General features: G+C 49.9%; 1 protein-coding gene across 10 annotated transcripts in view; it reads left to right on the forward strand.

The window, feature by feature from the left end:
• Positions 1-16,281, forward strand: part of Fbrsl1 (fibrosin like 1) — an 82,732-nt gene that overhangs the window by 6,132 nt on the left and 60,319 nt on the right. For 8 of the 10 annotated variants that reach the window (XM_057763936.1, XM_057763942.1, XM_057763941.1 and 5 more), the window contains exon 2: positions 6,253-6,453. In XM_057763936.1, coding sequence (XP_057619919.1) covers positions 6,253-6,453 — 201 coding nt within the window. Of the gene's footprint in view, positions 1-6,252; positions 6,454-7,208; positions 9,834-16,281 lie in introns of those variants that run through there. The other 2 variants (XM_057763945.1, XM_057763944.1) reach the window with 2 other exon arrangements.

Here is a 16,281-nt window from a genome sequence, read left to right on the forward strand (position 1 = left end):
TTGGTGATTCCTGGTAGAAGCCTGGCCGTTACCTGGCTTGGCAGCTCAGCTCTGATTCAGGCTAGAAACTACCATCTCGGGAGGAACAGCCACTTGTCCCTTAGATTTCTCAGGAGGCCTCAGGTGGTGCCTGCATATCCTGTATTCACAAACCAGTCCCTCTTTCTGTAAGGAGCAGAGGAGTGTCAAAGTTTCCGTGCTATAGCTGTTCCTCGAAGCCTAACCTTGTTGCTTAATGACAGGAAAAGGTCAGTGCTGTACTGTCTCCAGGGTGTAGGTGTGGTTGGAGGATTTTGTGTGCTGAGCTTTCCCTTCTGGTAGCCTCTAAAGAGGCTGCAGTGTTGTTCCCATACTTATGGAGAAACTGAGGCACAGAGTAAAGCTAGAGACCCCAGTGAGATTCAGACAGATTCCTGGAGAGTGGCCAGCTTCCCCTGTTCTGTTTTGTTCCATTTTGCTAGTAGCTCTTGCCTTGGCATCTGTCTGTCTGACTAACCGACTCCCAGCTTCTATGTCCAGCTTTCTGCACCCTGGCCGTCCTCCCCCTTCTCTGCAGTGAGTTCTCCAGTCTGACAGCTTTGTCATCTTCAAAAGGCCAAGGTTCCTCTCCCATAAAAAGGCAGAGTTCTCACAGGGATCTTTCACATGTGCTCTGGCCACCTGCCCCCTCAGACCGTGACTCTTGGGATACTGCTCATACTGTAGAGCTTTGGTTGCCCCTTAACCAGATTCTGTTCTGTATGACCTTCCCTTCTCTTCAACCCATGATGTTGCCAGCACACTTAGAACTGGGGACTGAACCCAGTGACTGCCCAGGGAGGAGTGGCTCCTGATGAGGTGATGTGGTGGTATCCTTAGTACCCCTAGCTTTTCCCTTCATCTGAGGTAAGGATTAGTCGGGCAGAGTAGGAATAGGCCTGCTTGTCAAGGCTCCAACCTCAGGGACTTCCTGTGATTCAGGAATAAAACCCACATTTTCTTCTAGGGTCCCAGGAATAGCAGTGAGTCTGTCTCAGGGCATCTACACATTCTCCAGCAGTGCAGCTGCTGTCTCCTAGCTCTCAGGAAGAGGCCCTGGGCTTCCTCTGCCCTCAGCCTTGCCAGCCAAACATTGCAGAAAAACCTGTAAACTGCTTGGGAATACCTGCTTCCTGCTCTAGGTCTTAGTTCCCCATCTGCAGAAAGGAGATTGTTCTTCCTGCTACCCACTGGACACCAGGATGAGAGTCCTGTGGTGAGCATTCTCAGGTCCCTGTGTCTTCCTTCAGTCTACTCCAGGCAGACCCTGCTGGACCTATATCCAGAACCGGACTACTTGTAGTGGTCTCCAGTGCAGAGAGGAAGAGCAGGCTCAGTTTGAATGCTTGCCTATGCCCCTCCCCACTCATTTAAACTTACCCAGATCCTTTCATGTACCAGGCTTGTAGCATCAGAAATGTCCAGCCTGGCTTCAGCCGACTCTGCTATAGAAGAGGCTTTGGGAGACACCCTGGATGACAACTGAGCAGCAGCTGTGCTGAAGCTTTGACGGGCCTAGAGTGTGGCAGAAATCAGACCTGAGGTGTCTTCCCAGAACTTGCAAGAGAAAGTGCTGTTTTAGACAGATGGGCTGTTGGCCTGCCTTGCTTTCTGGCTAAAGAGAATAGGCCAGGGAAAATGGCTTAGGGTAGACTATCCTTCCCAGGAGTACTGACCTCATGGGAGAGCACTGAGGATCCAGTGTATTGTGACTGAGGCAAGGGACTTGAAAGCTACCACACCAAGGATAGCCTGGATCAGTCATGTTCAGGGACCTTGGCTCTGCCCTAGAGCCCCCAGACCTTCTCCCCTTTCCTGCCTTTAGCCATACAGCCTTTTCTCTGCTCTGGGACCTTCTTGTCCATCTGGGTTACCACCCCTTTTTACTGTCTCCACTCAAATCTAGATGATCTAATTTCTTGTCTTTTATGGCTGTGGGAAATTGTGTGTGTTCAGAGTACACAGAACCTACATCCTCACAAAAAGAGTGACCGCAAGCAGACAATGGGGTCAGAACTGAGATCCCATAAGGCCCTCCTACATGCTAACTTCTTCCTGGAAAACTGCTACCCTTAGGTCTTCCTCATTGACCCTGTCCTAGAGAAACCATGCCTTGCCCCACCTCCTTAAAAAAAAAGAAATGGGATTTGAGAACAAGGCTACAGTCTGTCTTAATGGAGCTGGAAGGAAGGATTGTGGAGACCGATTTCAGAACCATTGCTCAGGCCAGCAATGTGGACATGATATAGTAGTTTGATGTAGATCCCAAACAAGTGGCCTCCGTGCTCCTCTGTCTAGCTCCAGCTCCTCCCTGGAGAGTCTTGCTAATGTCAGTGCTTCCCACCTTCCACAGCTCGTTTAGCCATAGAGTAAGGCCTGCTGTTGTCCCCAGTGACCCTCTGTCCTGCCAGTGTTGTGCATGGTGCAGCTGCTTGACTAAGATCTGAAAGGATGAAGGTTCTTTGCCGGAATCCTGGGGGTGGAATGCTCAAAACACTTTATTTAGTAATTGCAGGGTGGATTATGGCCCTTGGACCCATTGGTGCTCTGGTCTCCCCAACTTTTCCTGAACCCCAGCATTGTAGCAGTAGTTGTGTAGCAGTGTGGTCTCTGCCTCCTTGTATCATGTGGCAGCCTGCGCTGGTCACAGGAGTCTCTACCTGTCCACCGAAGCCTGCTGTCATTGGTTGCTGGCAGCTGGGTAGCAAGTATGAAGGTAATATCCATGAACTTGGAGATTTCAGAGATGGGGCACAGTGGTCTATACTTCTGGAACAGGTAAGAAGTCATGAGGACCTGTGGAGATCCTCTTGGGAACATTTGACTCAGGTTCTATATGACTGAAACTTAGCAGCCAGTTGGGAGAAGCAAGCTGAAGAGAGAAAGATCTGGGAGGGAGCGCCCTATTTCCACCTTAGCTGGAGAGGTAGTTAAGATGCCAGTAGGTTGGTGCTGCCCCAGGGGTCAGAGGACTGCAAGGACTGGTTGGTTCATGAGAGTCCTACCTGGGTGGATACCTGAGTGGAGATCTTGAACTTGGGTAGACAGCAGCCCAGAGAACAAGTAAACTGGTAGATTCAGCATGAGGGGAAGTCTAAGGAAGGCTGCTGAGATGTTTAAGTAGTTGGTGAGAAGGGAGCCTGGAGTACTGGAGCAGTATTTGCCTGTACAAGGTTCTGATACTCCAGACTCAGATTTTCCAGGGGCAATACTGTCACATGGGTTAGGAAGCTTCAGACAGGCTTGGGCCAGGCCTTCCTGCTTTGCCAAAGGGAACCTGCCTTAGGCTTGTTGATAATAGGGGTAAGTGTGAGCTAAAGGGGATGGGGCTGAGCCTTAGGGGGATCATGATGGGAGTTAAGTAGCTTGGCCTCTGAAGAGAAACAAGTCTCCTTGTGGTTGGTTTAATGTAGTACAATTAGAATTTTATTGGTATTGCATAGCAGTAACATGATGGGAACAGTCATGTAAAGTCACCATTAGAAAATTGAATAGAGGTGGCAGGGAGAAACAAGCTGTGGAAACAAAGTGGTGGTACATGCCTCTTTAATTCCAGCATTTGAGAGGCAGAGACAGGTGGATCTCTGAGTTTGAGGCTAACTTGGTATACCTAGTGAGTTAGTGAGTTCCAGGGCTACACAGAGAAAAACCCTGTCTTGAAAAGCCAGAAAGAATAAAAAAAAAAAAAAAAAAAAAAGGGGGAAGGAAGGAAGAATATTGAATGGGCAATTTCCTTTACTAGACATTCAGCTTGGTGTTCTTTTTGGGGTGGGGAACACAAGTTTGAATCCTGGAATGATTGTGGGACTGTTACCACAAACAGCACCTTGTGTGTGGGCTTGATTGCTGGTGACTAACCCTGCTGCACATGATAGTCAGATCTACTCTGTACTCTGTCTTGCTGCACAGGTCCTGGCAGGATGACTCCTTGGGCTCCCACTGTCTGTCTTCTGCCAGACTCCTCAGACAGAGCTGGCATTCCCCAGGGTGCTGGAGTAGGGGTTGTTTGTATAAGACTCTGGGTTACCAGAGACCAAGCTTTCTGGATGGCTTCTCTGAGCCTCTGGTGTCCGTGTTTGGTTTTAAGATACTCAGTACTGGTTGTATGTGGATCCCTTAAGTGTCCAACAGAATACCTAAGGCAGGGCCTACACTGGGTCATGAATACAGAACTTACCCATTAGTGTTTTGAGCCTTTCTTTCCTTGGTGTCCTAGCACCTTTGTGAGTGGCCACTTTCCCTGGAATTATTTTGGCTCATTTGAAGACAAAGCCTAGAGCCCTGCTTTCTCTTAGACCTGGGGTACCTGAACCTGGTGCTACAGTCACCATGCTCCAGTGCTGGCTGCCTGGGCTCTGACATATGGCTGTAAGTAAAACCTCTCTGAGCTTCAGTGCTTACCCTGCAAGGGGGAGGTAGACTGTAGGACAGCAACTCTGTGCTGTGTGTCATATCCCCTTGGTTATCTAAGTATAGGTTAGGCTACTGAAGGCCCTTCCTTTACTGGTGGTCTAAAAGCAGGGCTTTTAGAGACGGGGTCTATTGGGCAGTGCTTAAGCTCCAAAACTGCCCAGACAGACAGAATAACCCATTGTTCCCCAGATGCCTAGGTGATGCTTGAGCAATTTCTGTGCTCTCCTAATGTGCAAGGTGAAAGTTGGTTTACACCAACCGAGAATTTCAGAATTGAGATTTGCTGACAGCCTTGCTAGTACCCCTTGAGTGAGTCACCTTTGTTCCCTCAGGCAGGTATACACACAAGATTCATTCATGAAGGGAAATCTGAAGGTGTCTTCCTTTGGGGTAGGGGCTGGCTACTATCTATCACTCACTAGCCAGCCCTTCCCTAGGCTAAGTGGGGCAGATGACCAAGAAAATAATTCTGTGTGCAGGATGAGACTAGAAGGTGGACTAACAGAATGGGAGGGGCAGTGCAGTCTTTTATCGTATAAAACGCAGAGTACCAAATAGATACAGAGTATTCAAATCCTAGTAGGGCCTGGGCCTGGATCTGTACTGTCAGTCTGTCAGTTTTCCTGTCTGATTACTTTCTCTTTCTGCTTTCAGCTTTCTGCTGTTGGGGAAGTCCAGGCTTGCTCTCTCTGCCCCACCCCAAACTTTGGTATCCTACTCAGAGATTGTCATTGTTTAGTATCCATTAAAGTTGACCTCAGTTTATTTAGACTTTGGGTCTAAAACACCCTGCAAACAGCCCTGTCGCAGCTATAACATCAGAGTGCCTATAAGTCTTTGCTTTGTGTGCGTGTGCGTGCGTGCGTGTGTGTGTGTGTGTGTGTGTGTACATTTCAGTCCTTTGCAGCAGGGCAGTCTTGATAGCCCAGGGCCCTTGTGGACAGATGACAAGACAGTCTGCAGTATGGGTTTAATGAGATCAGTTCCTTCAGAATACTTGTGTATTGCAGAAGGTTATTATGTTCAGCCTTAACCTGTCCAAGGTAGAAAGGCAGGGCAGAAACTCAAATCTTCTGTCTCTGGGGCGGGGATGGCTCTGCCTTTGAGGCCTTGGGATGTTCTCTTACATACAGATTTTCCTGTTTTCTGGGAGGTTTTGTTTTTCTGTAGACATCACTGGCCACTGCTTTTGGGGAAGTCTAAGCTGCATGTGAGTGTTTGCCTCATTTCTGTGCCACCATTGATAACCAGTGCTGGTCATTGCTACAGAAGTGGGGGTCCCAGAACATGGGGGTACAGATGACCACTGACAGGGCTAGCTGACAGTAATGTCTTTGAAGTCTGACAACATGAAAGATAGTTGGCAAGGCTCTCTGCAGTCTCCTGGGTAGTGGTGCTTCCTGTGGAATAAAGTATGTCACTGGGAAGAACATAGGGAATTAGGGCCACTGGGGGGCACTTCTGTGGAAAGTAGGGATCACCTGGGGTATTTCCTATTCTATATAGCATGTTACCAGGGGGCATTTCCTGTGGGTGTCACTTGGTGAGGCTCACAGGTATCCTTAACCCCCCAGGCCAATATGTCACCTCAGGGAGTTCCCAAGTATGCCATACATGAAGAATTCTACAATACTGTTTACTGGGCCCCTGGGAACTTGGGAATTTTCTACATAATCCAGCCATCACCTGTCTGTTTCCCTTCAGACATGGCTTTACAGATTGGAGGCTTCTTCCTGTGAGGAGTCTCCACAGCCTGAGAACCTGCTTCATCTCCATAGGGTATTTCCACAGGTTGACATGTATTTCCTTCTTTCTCTGCAGAAGGACATGGCTCTGAAGCCACATGAGCGGAAGGAAAAATGGGATCAACGCCTCATCAAGAAGCCCCGAGAGTCAGAAAACTGCCCATCTGCTGAGCTGAGTGAGAACAGGCAGCCCCTGGAGGTGGGCAGTCCAGGGCAGAATGCAGAGCCCACTTGTGATGAAGGGACTAGGAAGGTCCCGTTGCAGCCCTCCAAACAGGTAAACATCCTGTGCCCTCCCTTACTCGAGATCTGCACCAGTTCCATACGCACACCTGGACCCCACCTTTCGGCGTCTGGCCTGTCTGGCAATGCACTCCATCATTGCTAGGCTTGAGGTATGGGGTAGATAGGTAGGAGCCAGGCTGGTCACAGAGGTGCGGGGACCTGTCTGTCTGCCCAACTGAAAAGGCCTGCCTGGCCAGTGCTATTGCTTCTCCCCAGGAGTACAGGGGTGTGTGCTGGCCAGGATGGGTGACAGTGCTAAGCTGATAGGCCGGCCCCGCTTCCCACTGCGTCTGTCAGGTTCCGCCGACCAGGTGTCTGGAGATACCCAGAGTCTCTAAATGGATATGGGGACAAGGCTCCTGCTAAGAGAGGGGAATGCTCAGCCAAAGGCTTCAGGTAGTGGTCCATCAGTGAAAGGAGAAACCAAGAAAAGGGATGCCCTCCCTCCCCCAGGAGGAGTGTTTCTGGCCATATGAGGTCTGTCAGAGCAGGTAGAAACTGGTCTGTGCTGTCTGAGCACGGGTCTGTCCTGAGTCATGGCTCAGTGCTGCAACTGCTTTCCTCCTGAGGACCCTAGGCCTGTGCCCTCTTTTTATAGAAAAAGGGCTTTTCTCAGCAGTTAAGACTGCTCTGAGCTCCCTTGGGAATTGGGCTTTCGAGAGGGAATAGCATGTCTTGGGCCTGGGCTGGATGGGGGATCCGCGGGCACACCTGCCCAGGTGGACACATACTCTTTCTTCCATGCAGGTGTGCTCCCCAGAAGGGGGGCCGCTCCCAGCCAGCCCCTGGCACCAGAACGGCCCGGCCCAGCACCAGCAGCAGCAACAGCCCAGCCAGTCCAGCCAGCCCCAGGGGCCCCTCCCAGCCCCGGGGCAGCCCTGCCAGCCCCAGCGGCCACCCCTGGGTCAGCGTGCTTGGCCCCATCGATCACTTGGCTTGAGACAGCCTTGCCAGCCCCGGCGCCCACTTCTGGGCCCTGGTCAGCAACACCGACCCCAGCATCTGCTTCCGGCCCCAGATCAGCTCAGCCAGACCCAGCGCTCACGCCTGGCTCAGCCCCGCAGGCCACTCTTGGCTCTTCCAGGCTCCAGGCAGCGCCTGCAGTCCATCCAGACTCCATGGCATCGCTACCCACTTCGGTCCCTGTTGACCTCGTGTCACCTCTGCCGGTCTCTACTGACCGTGTGGCACCGTTGCCGACCTTTGCAGTCATGGACCACAGAGTGTTCCTGTGACCAGCCCTGTAGGGCTGCCTCAGGACAGCGCTGCCAGTCCCCTCGGACTCTCACCTTGCAACCACGCCATTGTCCCACCAGCCACCTTTCAGGCCAGTGCTGCTGCTCCTGGCAGGTGCTGTTGACCCCACATCAGCAGAGCCAGCCCCATAGATCTCTCCTGGGCCAGTCTAGTTGCCCCCGACAGTCACTGGTGGGCTTCAAGCAGCCCCAGCAATTAGTTGAAGGCCCAGAGCAGAGTAGCTCTCCAAATCCTGCCCTGCTGAGTCCTAGACAGTCACAACAGAAGTGTCCAAGTCTTAGCCCAGAGCAATCTCACCTACCTAAACAGCCCCTCATGGGCCCAAAGAAGCCCCTGCGGTCACTTCTGGGCCCAGACCAACTTCGCAAACCCCAACCGTTACTTCCCCTACCCGATCGCCCTTCACTTCTGGGGCAGCCAGGCCTGGGCCCCCAGCCTCTTCTGAGGCCCCTTTGTCAACTGAGGCGGCAGTCCCTACTGGATCTGGTGCCAGCCCGTCAACCCCAGCCTTCGATCCTGGGCCATCCCTTCAGGCCCTTGAGGACACAGTGGACTCGAAACTCTGCCCCAGGGGTGGCCCGCCAAGCCCCGTCTGTGAGCCCTGGAGCATGAGGCTTGTAGATGACTCCCTGGATGAATTTGTCACGCTGCAGTTGGGCTGCACCAGTGAGAACCTTACTCTTTAGATGCTTCACAGACTGCCATGAGGCTGTTCCCAGACTGCTTTGACTGATTGGGGCCTGAGGTCAAGGCAGGAGAGCCCCTGCTGTGCCAAGACCAGGCCCAGGCTCATCGCATCAGAAGCATCAGAAGAGAGATGAACGCCAAGTCATTCCATCATCCTACTGTCCCTTCCATAGGTGTCAGGCCTCTTGGTGTTACTGTGCCCCTCACATGCTTTATGTTGGACAACTCCTAGGAGAGGTTACACAGCTACCCAAGGACTTGGAGCCTGTTGGGATCCTTCAGCATCCTTTGGTGCCTCTAATTGCCAACAACATTTTTGCATCTCCGCGTCTCATGCATGTGTGCAGGTGCAAGTGGTGTGTACATGTGTGCCTGTGTGTGGTGGGCATGTGTGATGGAGTGCCAGCCTAGGCCTCACTTTCTGTCCCCCACTTCACACCCACTGTGTTCCCTGCCCTGAGCACAATGGCTTAAGTGACTCAGGGCCACAGTGTGCATTTGGTTGGCCAGGTTTCAGCTCACTCTGTAGTAGTGTGAGCGGTGGGCTGTGTTCCTGCCCAACGCCGCACAGTTAGCTTTACCCGAAATAATTACACGGAAACTGTATTCTTTTAAACACTGCTTGGCCCATTAGCTCTAGCCTCTCTCTTACTGGCTAGCTCTCACATCTAGATTAACCCATTTCTAATAATCTGTGTGCCACCACAAGGTGGTAGCTTACCGGTAAGATCTTAACCTGCATCCATCTTGGAGAGCAGAGCTATGGCGACTGCTTGACTCGGCTTCTTTCTCCCAGCATTCTGTTCTGTCTACTCCACCTATCTAAGCTGCTGTCCTATCAAAAGGGCCAAGGCAGTTTCTTTATTAACCAATAGACATATGACCCTCCTCCATCATCACACCTTTTGGCTGTGGGATGATGTTAGTGTCTACTTGAAGATCCTCCAGCTGCATAAGAGGGTGGTGACTCTGTGGCTGCTTCCCCACCTCTCAGGGCTTTCTCCACCCCAGAGATGCTGACAGGGCAGCTTGAAGCCTCTATCTGGACTCTTCATCCCCATTACAACAGTGTTCATCCCTGATTCTGATGCCTATTACTACACCTTTGAGCCTGCACCTGTCCCTATTACCTGTGATCAGGGGTTGTTCAGCTTGCCAAAGTTCCTTCTTAGGGGAGCCAGCCCCATACTGGATCTCCTGGAGTCCCAGTGGCTAGATTGAGTCCCTGAAGGGGAGGTGACCAGAGCAGAGAGAGGACCCCTGGGCTTGGAACTTCTACCTGAGGTTGTCTGGGCTGCATGGCCGGGCCCCAGTCACTGTACCTGGTACCTGTTTTTATTCCTGTTGACACTGGATAACCCCTTTCTGATGCTTAGCACAGCCTATGAACTGAGAATTTGGAACTTATTTTTCTGATTATAAAAATAAAGTGCCATGCCATTTTTATAACAGTGTTTTATAATTTAAATAGATGACCTGTTTCCCGTGATTTATTCCATTGAGTGGTTTTGTATATCTAGAGTTGGTCTTCTGTTCACTAAGTACTAGACAGAGGAGACTTGGAGTCACATTCTGTCCTGTGGGTCTGGGGAGCTGCTGTCTTTGCCATGACCCTCATGGAGAGGGCTGTAGTACCCAGGCATGTGCAGTAGAAGTTTGTGGTGGGTATTGAGTTATTAAGGGTGGAGCTCTTGAGGGCAGGATTCACACACCGAACTGGGCCCATCCATGTCAGTGTTTTGAAGAGTGTTGGCTGCATGGGGGTGGCCCAAGGAACCTAGCACCTGAGTTAGACTGCCCGGAACCTACTCTGCACATTAGCTTGTGGAAAGGGTTAGGGAAATCCTATTTTTGATGATGCACTGCACAAATACAGGTCCTTCTGTCCTGTTTGGGGCCAGAAAGTGCATTGTAAAATCCTGTTATCTCCTACTGCTCTGCTTAGTCTATTCCAGGGTTGGAAGGCTGGTTGGTTGTACCTGAGGGTATCTATTGTATCAGGCCACTCTGGGTGCCCTTGGCTGCCTCTTAGTTGTGTGCTTAAGAGGGGAAATAGAATACTGACAGTGGTGGGCAGATTAGCACAGAAAGTTGAGGCTTCTAGGATGAGGTCTTGTAGACGCTTGCTTGCTAGGGAAGACTACTTGAACCTAGTGGGTCAGAGACTTAGCTCAGCTCAGCAGGTAGAGGTACTTATGCACAGGTCCCAATCCTCAGATGCCACAAGGTGGCAGGAGAGAACAGACTTTTGAACTTCTTAAACCTCCACACATAGACACTGTACTCACACATACACAATTGAAAAACAGACCACAGCCAGACTTGGGTGGGCAGCATTACCAGGACCCTGGTGGCTGGGTCACATGGGCCATGTTCTGGGACCTGTTTTGGAGCTGCTCTTGTGATATACTTAGAAAAGGCGAGTTCACAAAGCTGACCTGTGGTGTTTCTGAGCAACTAGAGATCCAGGTTCCTCTGGATTTGGCAAATTCTAGTGTTGCTGACCTATCTGACCATATGGCTGTATGGGCCTGCCAGGACAGACAGCTGTGGGTGGAGACCCTGAGGTTGTTTGGAGCTTCCCTGGAAGCAGGCTTGGGTCCTGATGACTATGGGGTAGTGGGCTCATCTGCGTTGCAGTGGTGTGGGTCTGGAGTCCAGAAGAGCCTCTGGAAATGGAATCTGGAGATAGTGCCATCATTCGAGTGGCCATCATCTACTTATTTGCTGCTAGGGCCTCATACTCTGTACCAGGTTCAGTGTAGCCCGCTTTACCATGGGCAAGGTATAGTAATACCTACCAGGAAGGGGACAGAGCATGAAGAAGCTAGTAAGCTCCCCCACTGAATCTCTCACAGGAAAGTGAAGCCTGTGAGGAGTTGAAGTATCTGAGTAAATTCCCGGGGAAGCTGGGTGGCCCCTGTTGTAGGGTCTGGAACTAGAATGATCCTTGGGTTCTACCTTGGCTGAGTCAGAATGTGAGTTGGGGCAACCTAGGAGGGAAAAATGCAAGCACAGGCTACCTTGAACACCAGTACCTGTCCAAGGCATTTGCACGTGTGTGTGTGTGTGCGTGTGCGTGTGCGTGTGTGTGTGCCCGTTCTTGCCTCACCTTGCATGACTGCAAAGGTATGTCTGCAAGGTGGGTGTTTATGACACATCCCATCCTGCTCTCCATGTTAACATCACAGCCTATGCAATGAAGTCACCAGCCTTCCCAACCTGCTCACCAGTTTCATCCAGACACTCGTCCCAGCTTGCTGACGTTTGCCTCATGGAGCCTCTTGTAGTCAAAGCTCCAACTGATAACTCTTCAGGGGCTGCACCCTAGCAGTTTTAGAAGAAAGGCATATGGCAGAGGGAACAACTTATACCCTAGCTAAAGAAGTGAGGCCAGACCAGAAATAGAAAAACAAGGTCTCAGGGCCTTGGAGCAGCTTATCGTGGTGAGATGAGGTGTTGTGCCTGACATGTGGCATGACCTGACTTGGGATCTCTGTGGCTACCTTTCAACCCTTCTAAATGGGCTTAGTGGCATAGTGTGGCCCCTTCCTAGCTTGAAGCTGCAGTGACAGGTGACAATCCCCCACAGTTGGCAGAGATGCGGGAACGTCCACAGGTTTCATAGTTGTACAGGGCCTCCTGAGCAGTTTCTTGAGAAACAGATACGGATAGCTCCTGGACTCAGCAGCACTGTTGGTGGAAGTAACGTGAGCCACAGCATTTGAAATGTCTTAGAAACCACACTGAAATAAACCATCATAATGGATTGTTTTTGTTTTTTTAAGACAGGGTTTCTCTGTGTAAGCCTGGCTGTCCTGGTTCTGTAGAAAAGGCTTACCTTGAATTTAGAGATCCACCTGCCTCTGCCTCCCAAGTGCTGAGATTAATAATAGATATCATTTAAATTTGTTGAAAGTGTTATCGTTTTAGCATGTAAAAAGTATGAAATGAATTAGTGATGAGCTGGTAGTGTACACTGCACATTTGTGATGCTAGCGTTTGGGAGACGGAGGAAGGATGATGAATTTGAGGTCAGCCTAAATACTTAAACCTTGTTTCTTTTGTTTGTTTGTTTGGTTGGTTGGTTTTGGTTTTTCGAGACAGGGTTTCTCTGTAGCTTTGGAGCCTGTCCTGGAACTAGCTCTTGTAGACCAGGCTGGCCTCGAACTCCCAGAGATCCGCCTGCCTCACCGCCCCGCCTAAATCTTGTCTTTAAAAATATCACTGGGATGTGTGTGTGTGTGTGTGTGTGTGTGTGTGTGTCTGTGTGTGTGTGTTCTCGTTGAGTGTTAGAAATCTAGCACAAGGGCCTGAGGATACAGGAGAGACCCTGTTTCGGGGGTGGGAGTGGGAGGGACTAGCGCAATTCACTTTAGGGTCTCACATGCTAAGTGATAGCAGCTATGGGGAAAAGGCTTCCTAGTAAATTTATAGCTTGCACTTTCTAGACAGTCCATCGCTGAGGGGAGTCGGAAGAGGAACTCGAGGCAAGAGCCTGGAGATAGGAACCATAGGAGAAGGCTACTTGAGTTGATCTTGAGATTTGCAAGAGAAGAACCAGTTCCACAATTTTGAGCCAAATTTAAGGCAAGCTTTAATTAAATAATGACCAGGATGGACCTTGGTCAGAACCACTCTCTGGAATTCCCACAAGGGGCAAGGAGACCCATGTTATAGTGGCTATTTAAGGACAAACCCATATGGCTACCCAATTTCCCATATTCTAAGTCCCAATATTCCAGGAAGTTACCTGGTCCCTGGGCGGGTTAGGCTCACAGGTTAACTTTGAGTCTTATACTTGTTGGCTTGCTCTCTTATACTCAGATAGCTTTTTTTATACAGCCCAGGGCTATCTGCCTATGGGGTGGTATAGTCCACAGTAGGCTGGGAATGTCCACAGTAGGCTGGGAATGTCCACAGTCAAGGCAGTTCTTCAGTTGAGGGCCCTTCCTAGGGAATTCTATATTGTGCAAATGGCCAGTAGAAACTAGGAAATGTAAAGCTGAGAAATCCCTTGCTAAATTAACCAAGGAAAAACAAAACAACACAGGCTGCCAGTTTTTAGCTGTCATAGACATGAAATAGATTTTATTCCAACTATTGGGTGAGACGGACATTTTATTCAACGATTGGGTGAGACGGACAAATTCCTCAAAAACATGTAGTCACAAAAGCTGATAGAAAGCTGGGTATGGTGGCACAAATTTGTGATCCTCAGCAGTTGGGAGACAGCAGGAGGCTCTGCAGTCCCTTCATGCCTTCCTTAGTTCACCTTTGCCAGACAGACCACTTTCTCAACAGGTTCCAAGGCTGTGGCTTCCCTATTCCTCAGGGATCTGGAAATGGCTGCCCTCCTGAGGACCGAATGATACTGTTATACCCCACCACTACCTCGTGTGCGTGTTTATGTGGGTAGGAGAGACTAACTTAAGCATCTTTAATGAAAGTTGTTTATAAGACACCTCCACTCCTGCATCTTCTCAATTGTTTCTTCCTCATATTTGCCCTTCTCCTTTCTTTCTTGTCGAGACTTTCCTTTCCAGTATCTATTCGCCATCTTTACCCAGCTTTAACCTAGTGACAGCACTGTGCTGGGGTGGATGCCCACATGGACAGTTGCCCTCTTTACCCAGTTTTTTTTTTTAATATTTATTTATTTATTATGTATACAATAGTTTGTGTGTATGTCTGCAGGCCAGAAGAGGGCACCAGACCTCATTACAGATGGTTGCGAGCCACCATGTGGTTGCCGGGAATTGAACTCAGGACCTTTGGAAGAGCAGGCAATGCTCTTAACCACTGAGCCATCCCTCCAGCCCCATCTTTACCCAGCTTTAACCTACTGACAGCGCCGTCCTGGGGTGGATGCCCACATGGACAGTCGTGTCATTAGCCTTTCCTGCTGCACTCATCTAACGTAGATTCGTGTTTCTTTCTGTACCCTTGGACCACTTTGCCAATTTGCTGGCCTTTGTAGTGTCCTTGGACAACCTGAACTTCATCTCCTTCCAAGTGGGCATAGACTGAACATTATATTTCAGTCTCAGCTCTTTGGAAAGAGGGGAGACCCGCGCTTCCTCCGAATGTGAGAAGGTGCCTTGCAATGCTCTTTGCAGTTTTTGCTTTGGTTAGACGTCACAAGGGATTGAACTTCATTTTGGCAGCTGTGATCTAGCAATGGCCATGCTAGAGAGTTAATTTTTAATATTTTTTATTTTTGACTTCATGTATGTGTGTATTCAATGTATTTTGGTCATATCCTCTGCAATGCCCTTTCCAGCTTGGCAGCCTTGTCAAGTAGCATCCTCTTTCTGGGACTCTGCCTCTGTGTGTTCATAATAATACATAAGTCTTCGAGGTGTGGGAATGAGAGATCAAAAGTAAGTTACCAGGGTATAGTGACTGGACTTCACCTACATACGGAGTTCTAGGCTGCTTGAAACCCTATCTTCAAAAACCATCAAAAGGTTCTAGCGGACTTGAATGTGCCCTGCTGTTTCCACGGTGGGTACTGTTCTCACTATAAATTCAGTGATTTCCTCCTCTCGTGCCACTTAGCTGGTTTGAGACCCAACCCCTGGATGCTCATCTTTGTCCTCATCTGTAACACTGCTGTGGCCAGGCTACAAGCAGGGGAACATTTGAATGGCTTTGATTATTGAAGCCACTAGTATTCCATCTTAGCCCCACATAAATTGGATCCCTCCCCTCCAGGGATAGAAGACCTGAGGACTGGTGTGGTTCTGGGCAACCAGGACCTTGTTCCCTACAGCCTTAGACTAGCTGTGTTGGGCAATCATGGTAATCCTACCCCCTCAGCTCTTGTGCCCTCTCAGGAACTGGTTCTTTTGCATGAGCCACTATATTCGGGTCCTGGGATTCAGCAAGAAACAAGACTTTCTGTATGAAATTCAGTTCTGTCTGGAAGACAGAGGCGCAGTGGTTCTCAACCTGTGATTCACAACCCCCTTAGGGTGCTCATAGCAGATATCTTACACGTCAGATTATTTACATTACAGTTTGTAACAGTAGCAAAATTACAACTCTAAAGTGCAACAAAATAGCTTTATGGTTGGGGGTCGCCACGGCATTAGGAAGGTTGAGAACCACTGCAGTAGAGTAGAGCAAGCGGGGGCTGAGTGTGACAGCTGTATGGAGAAGCATCGGTTGGTGTCAGGAAGCGACATGCAGGACCCAGAGTGCAGGCTGGTGGGGGTAGTTCCACTGCAGATCTCTATGAAAATGGAAGAGGGCCATGTTGTGGTTTGGATCAGGGCACACCGCAAGGCTCATATGCTAAAGGTGTCAGCTTCTGGCACTGTTGGGACGCAGTGGAAACTCTAGAGAGTGGGGCTTAGTAGGAGGAATTGAGGAATTAGGAGGATTAGTAGGATCATTGGAGGCATGCTCCTGAAGGGCACTGTGGGTCCCTGAAATCCTGCTAGTCTCTGTCTTGTTTCTCCCTCCTCATGCCCTTGCCAAGTTGTGCTACCTCCCCACAGGACTTAGCTATCTGAATCCTAGAAGGATGTAGAGAAGCTTGATGCCCTTAACCCGAAGCCTGAGCCTTCTCCCCATCCTGTACCGGGACAGTAGTAAACAACAATGACATCTCAGTGTTAAGTATGATGGGGGAAGGAGCAAATGGAGTGTCTTGGCGAGGAAGATCTGGGCTGGGTCCCCTACTGGTCAGGTGAGAGAAAGCTTAGTTCTGAAGAGAGGATTATATGGAATGCCCCAGTCTGAAGCCACAGCTGGGTACCTGTGGAAGGAAGTATGGGGCGGAGTCCACAATGGTCAGTGAGTGTTGTGGTCAGGGGTAGGAGACCATCAGGCCTGGAGACAACAAAACAGAAAAGCTGTTTTATTGTTG

Source organism: Chionomys nivalis, chromosome 3, assembly GCF_950005125.1.
Source record: "Chionomys nivalis chromosome 3, mChiNiv1.1, whole genome shotgun sequence".
NCBI lineage: Eukaryota > Metazoa > Chordata > Mammalia > Rodentia > Cricetidae > Chionomys > Chionomys nivalis.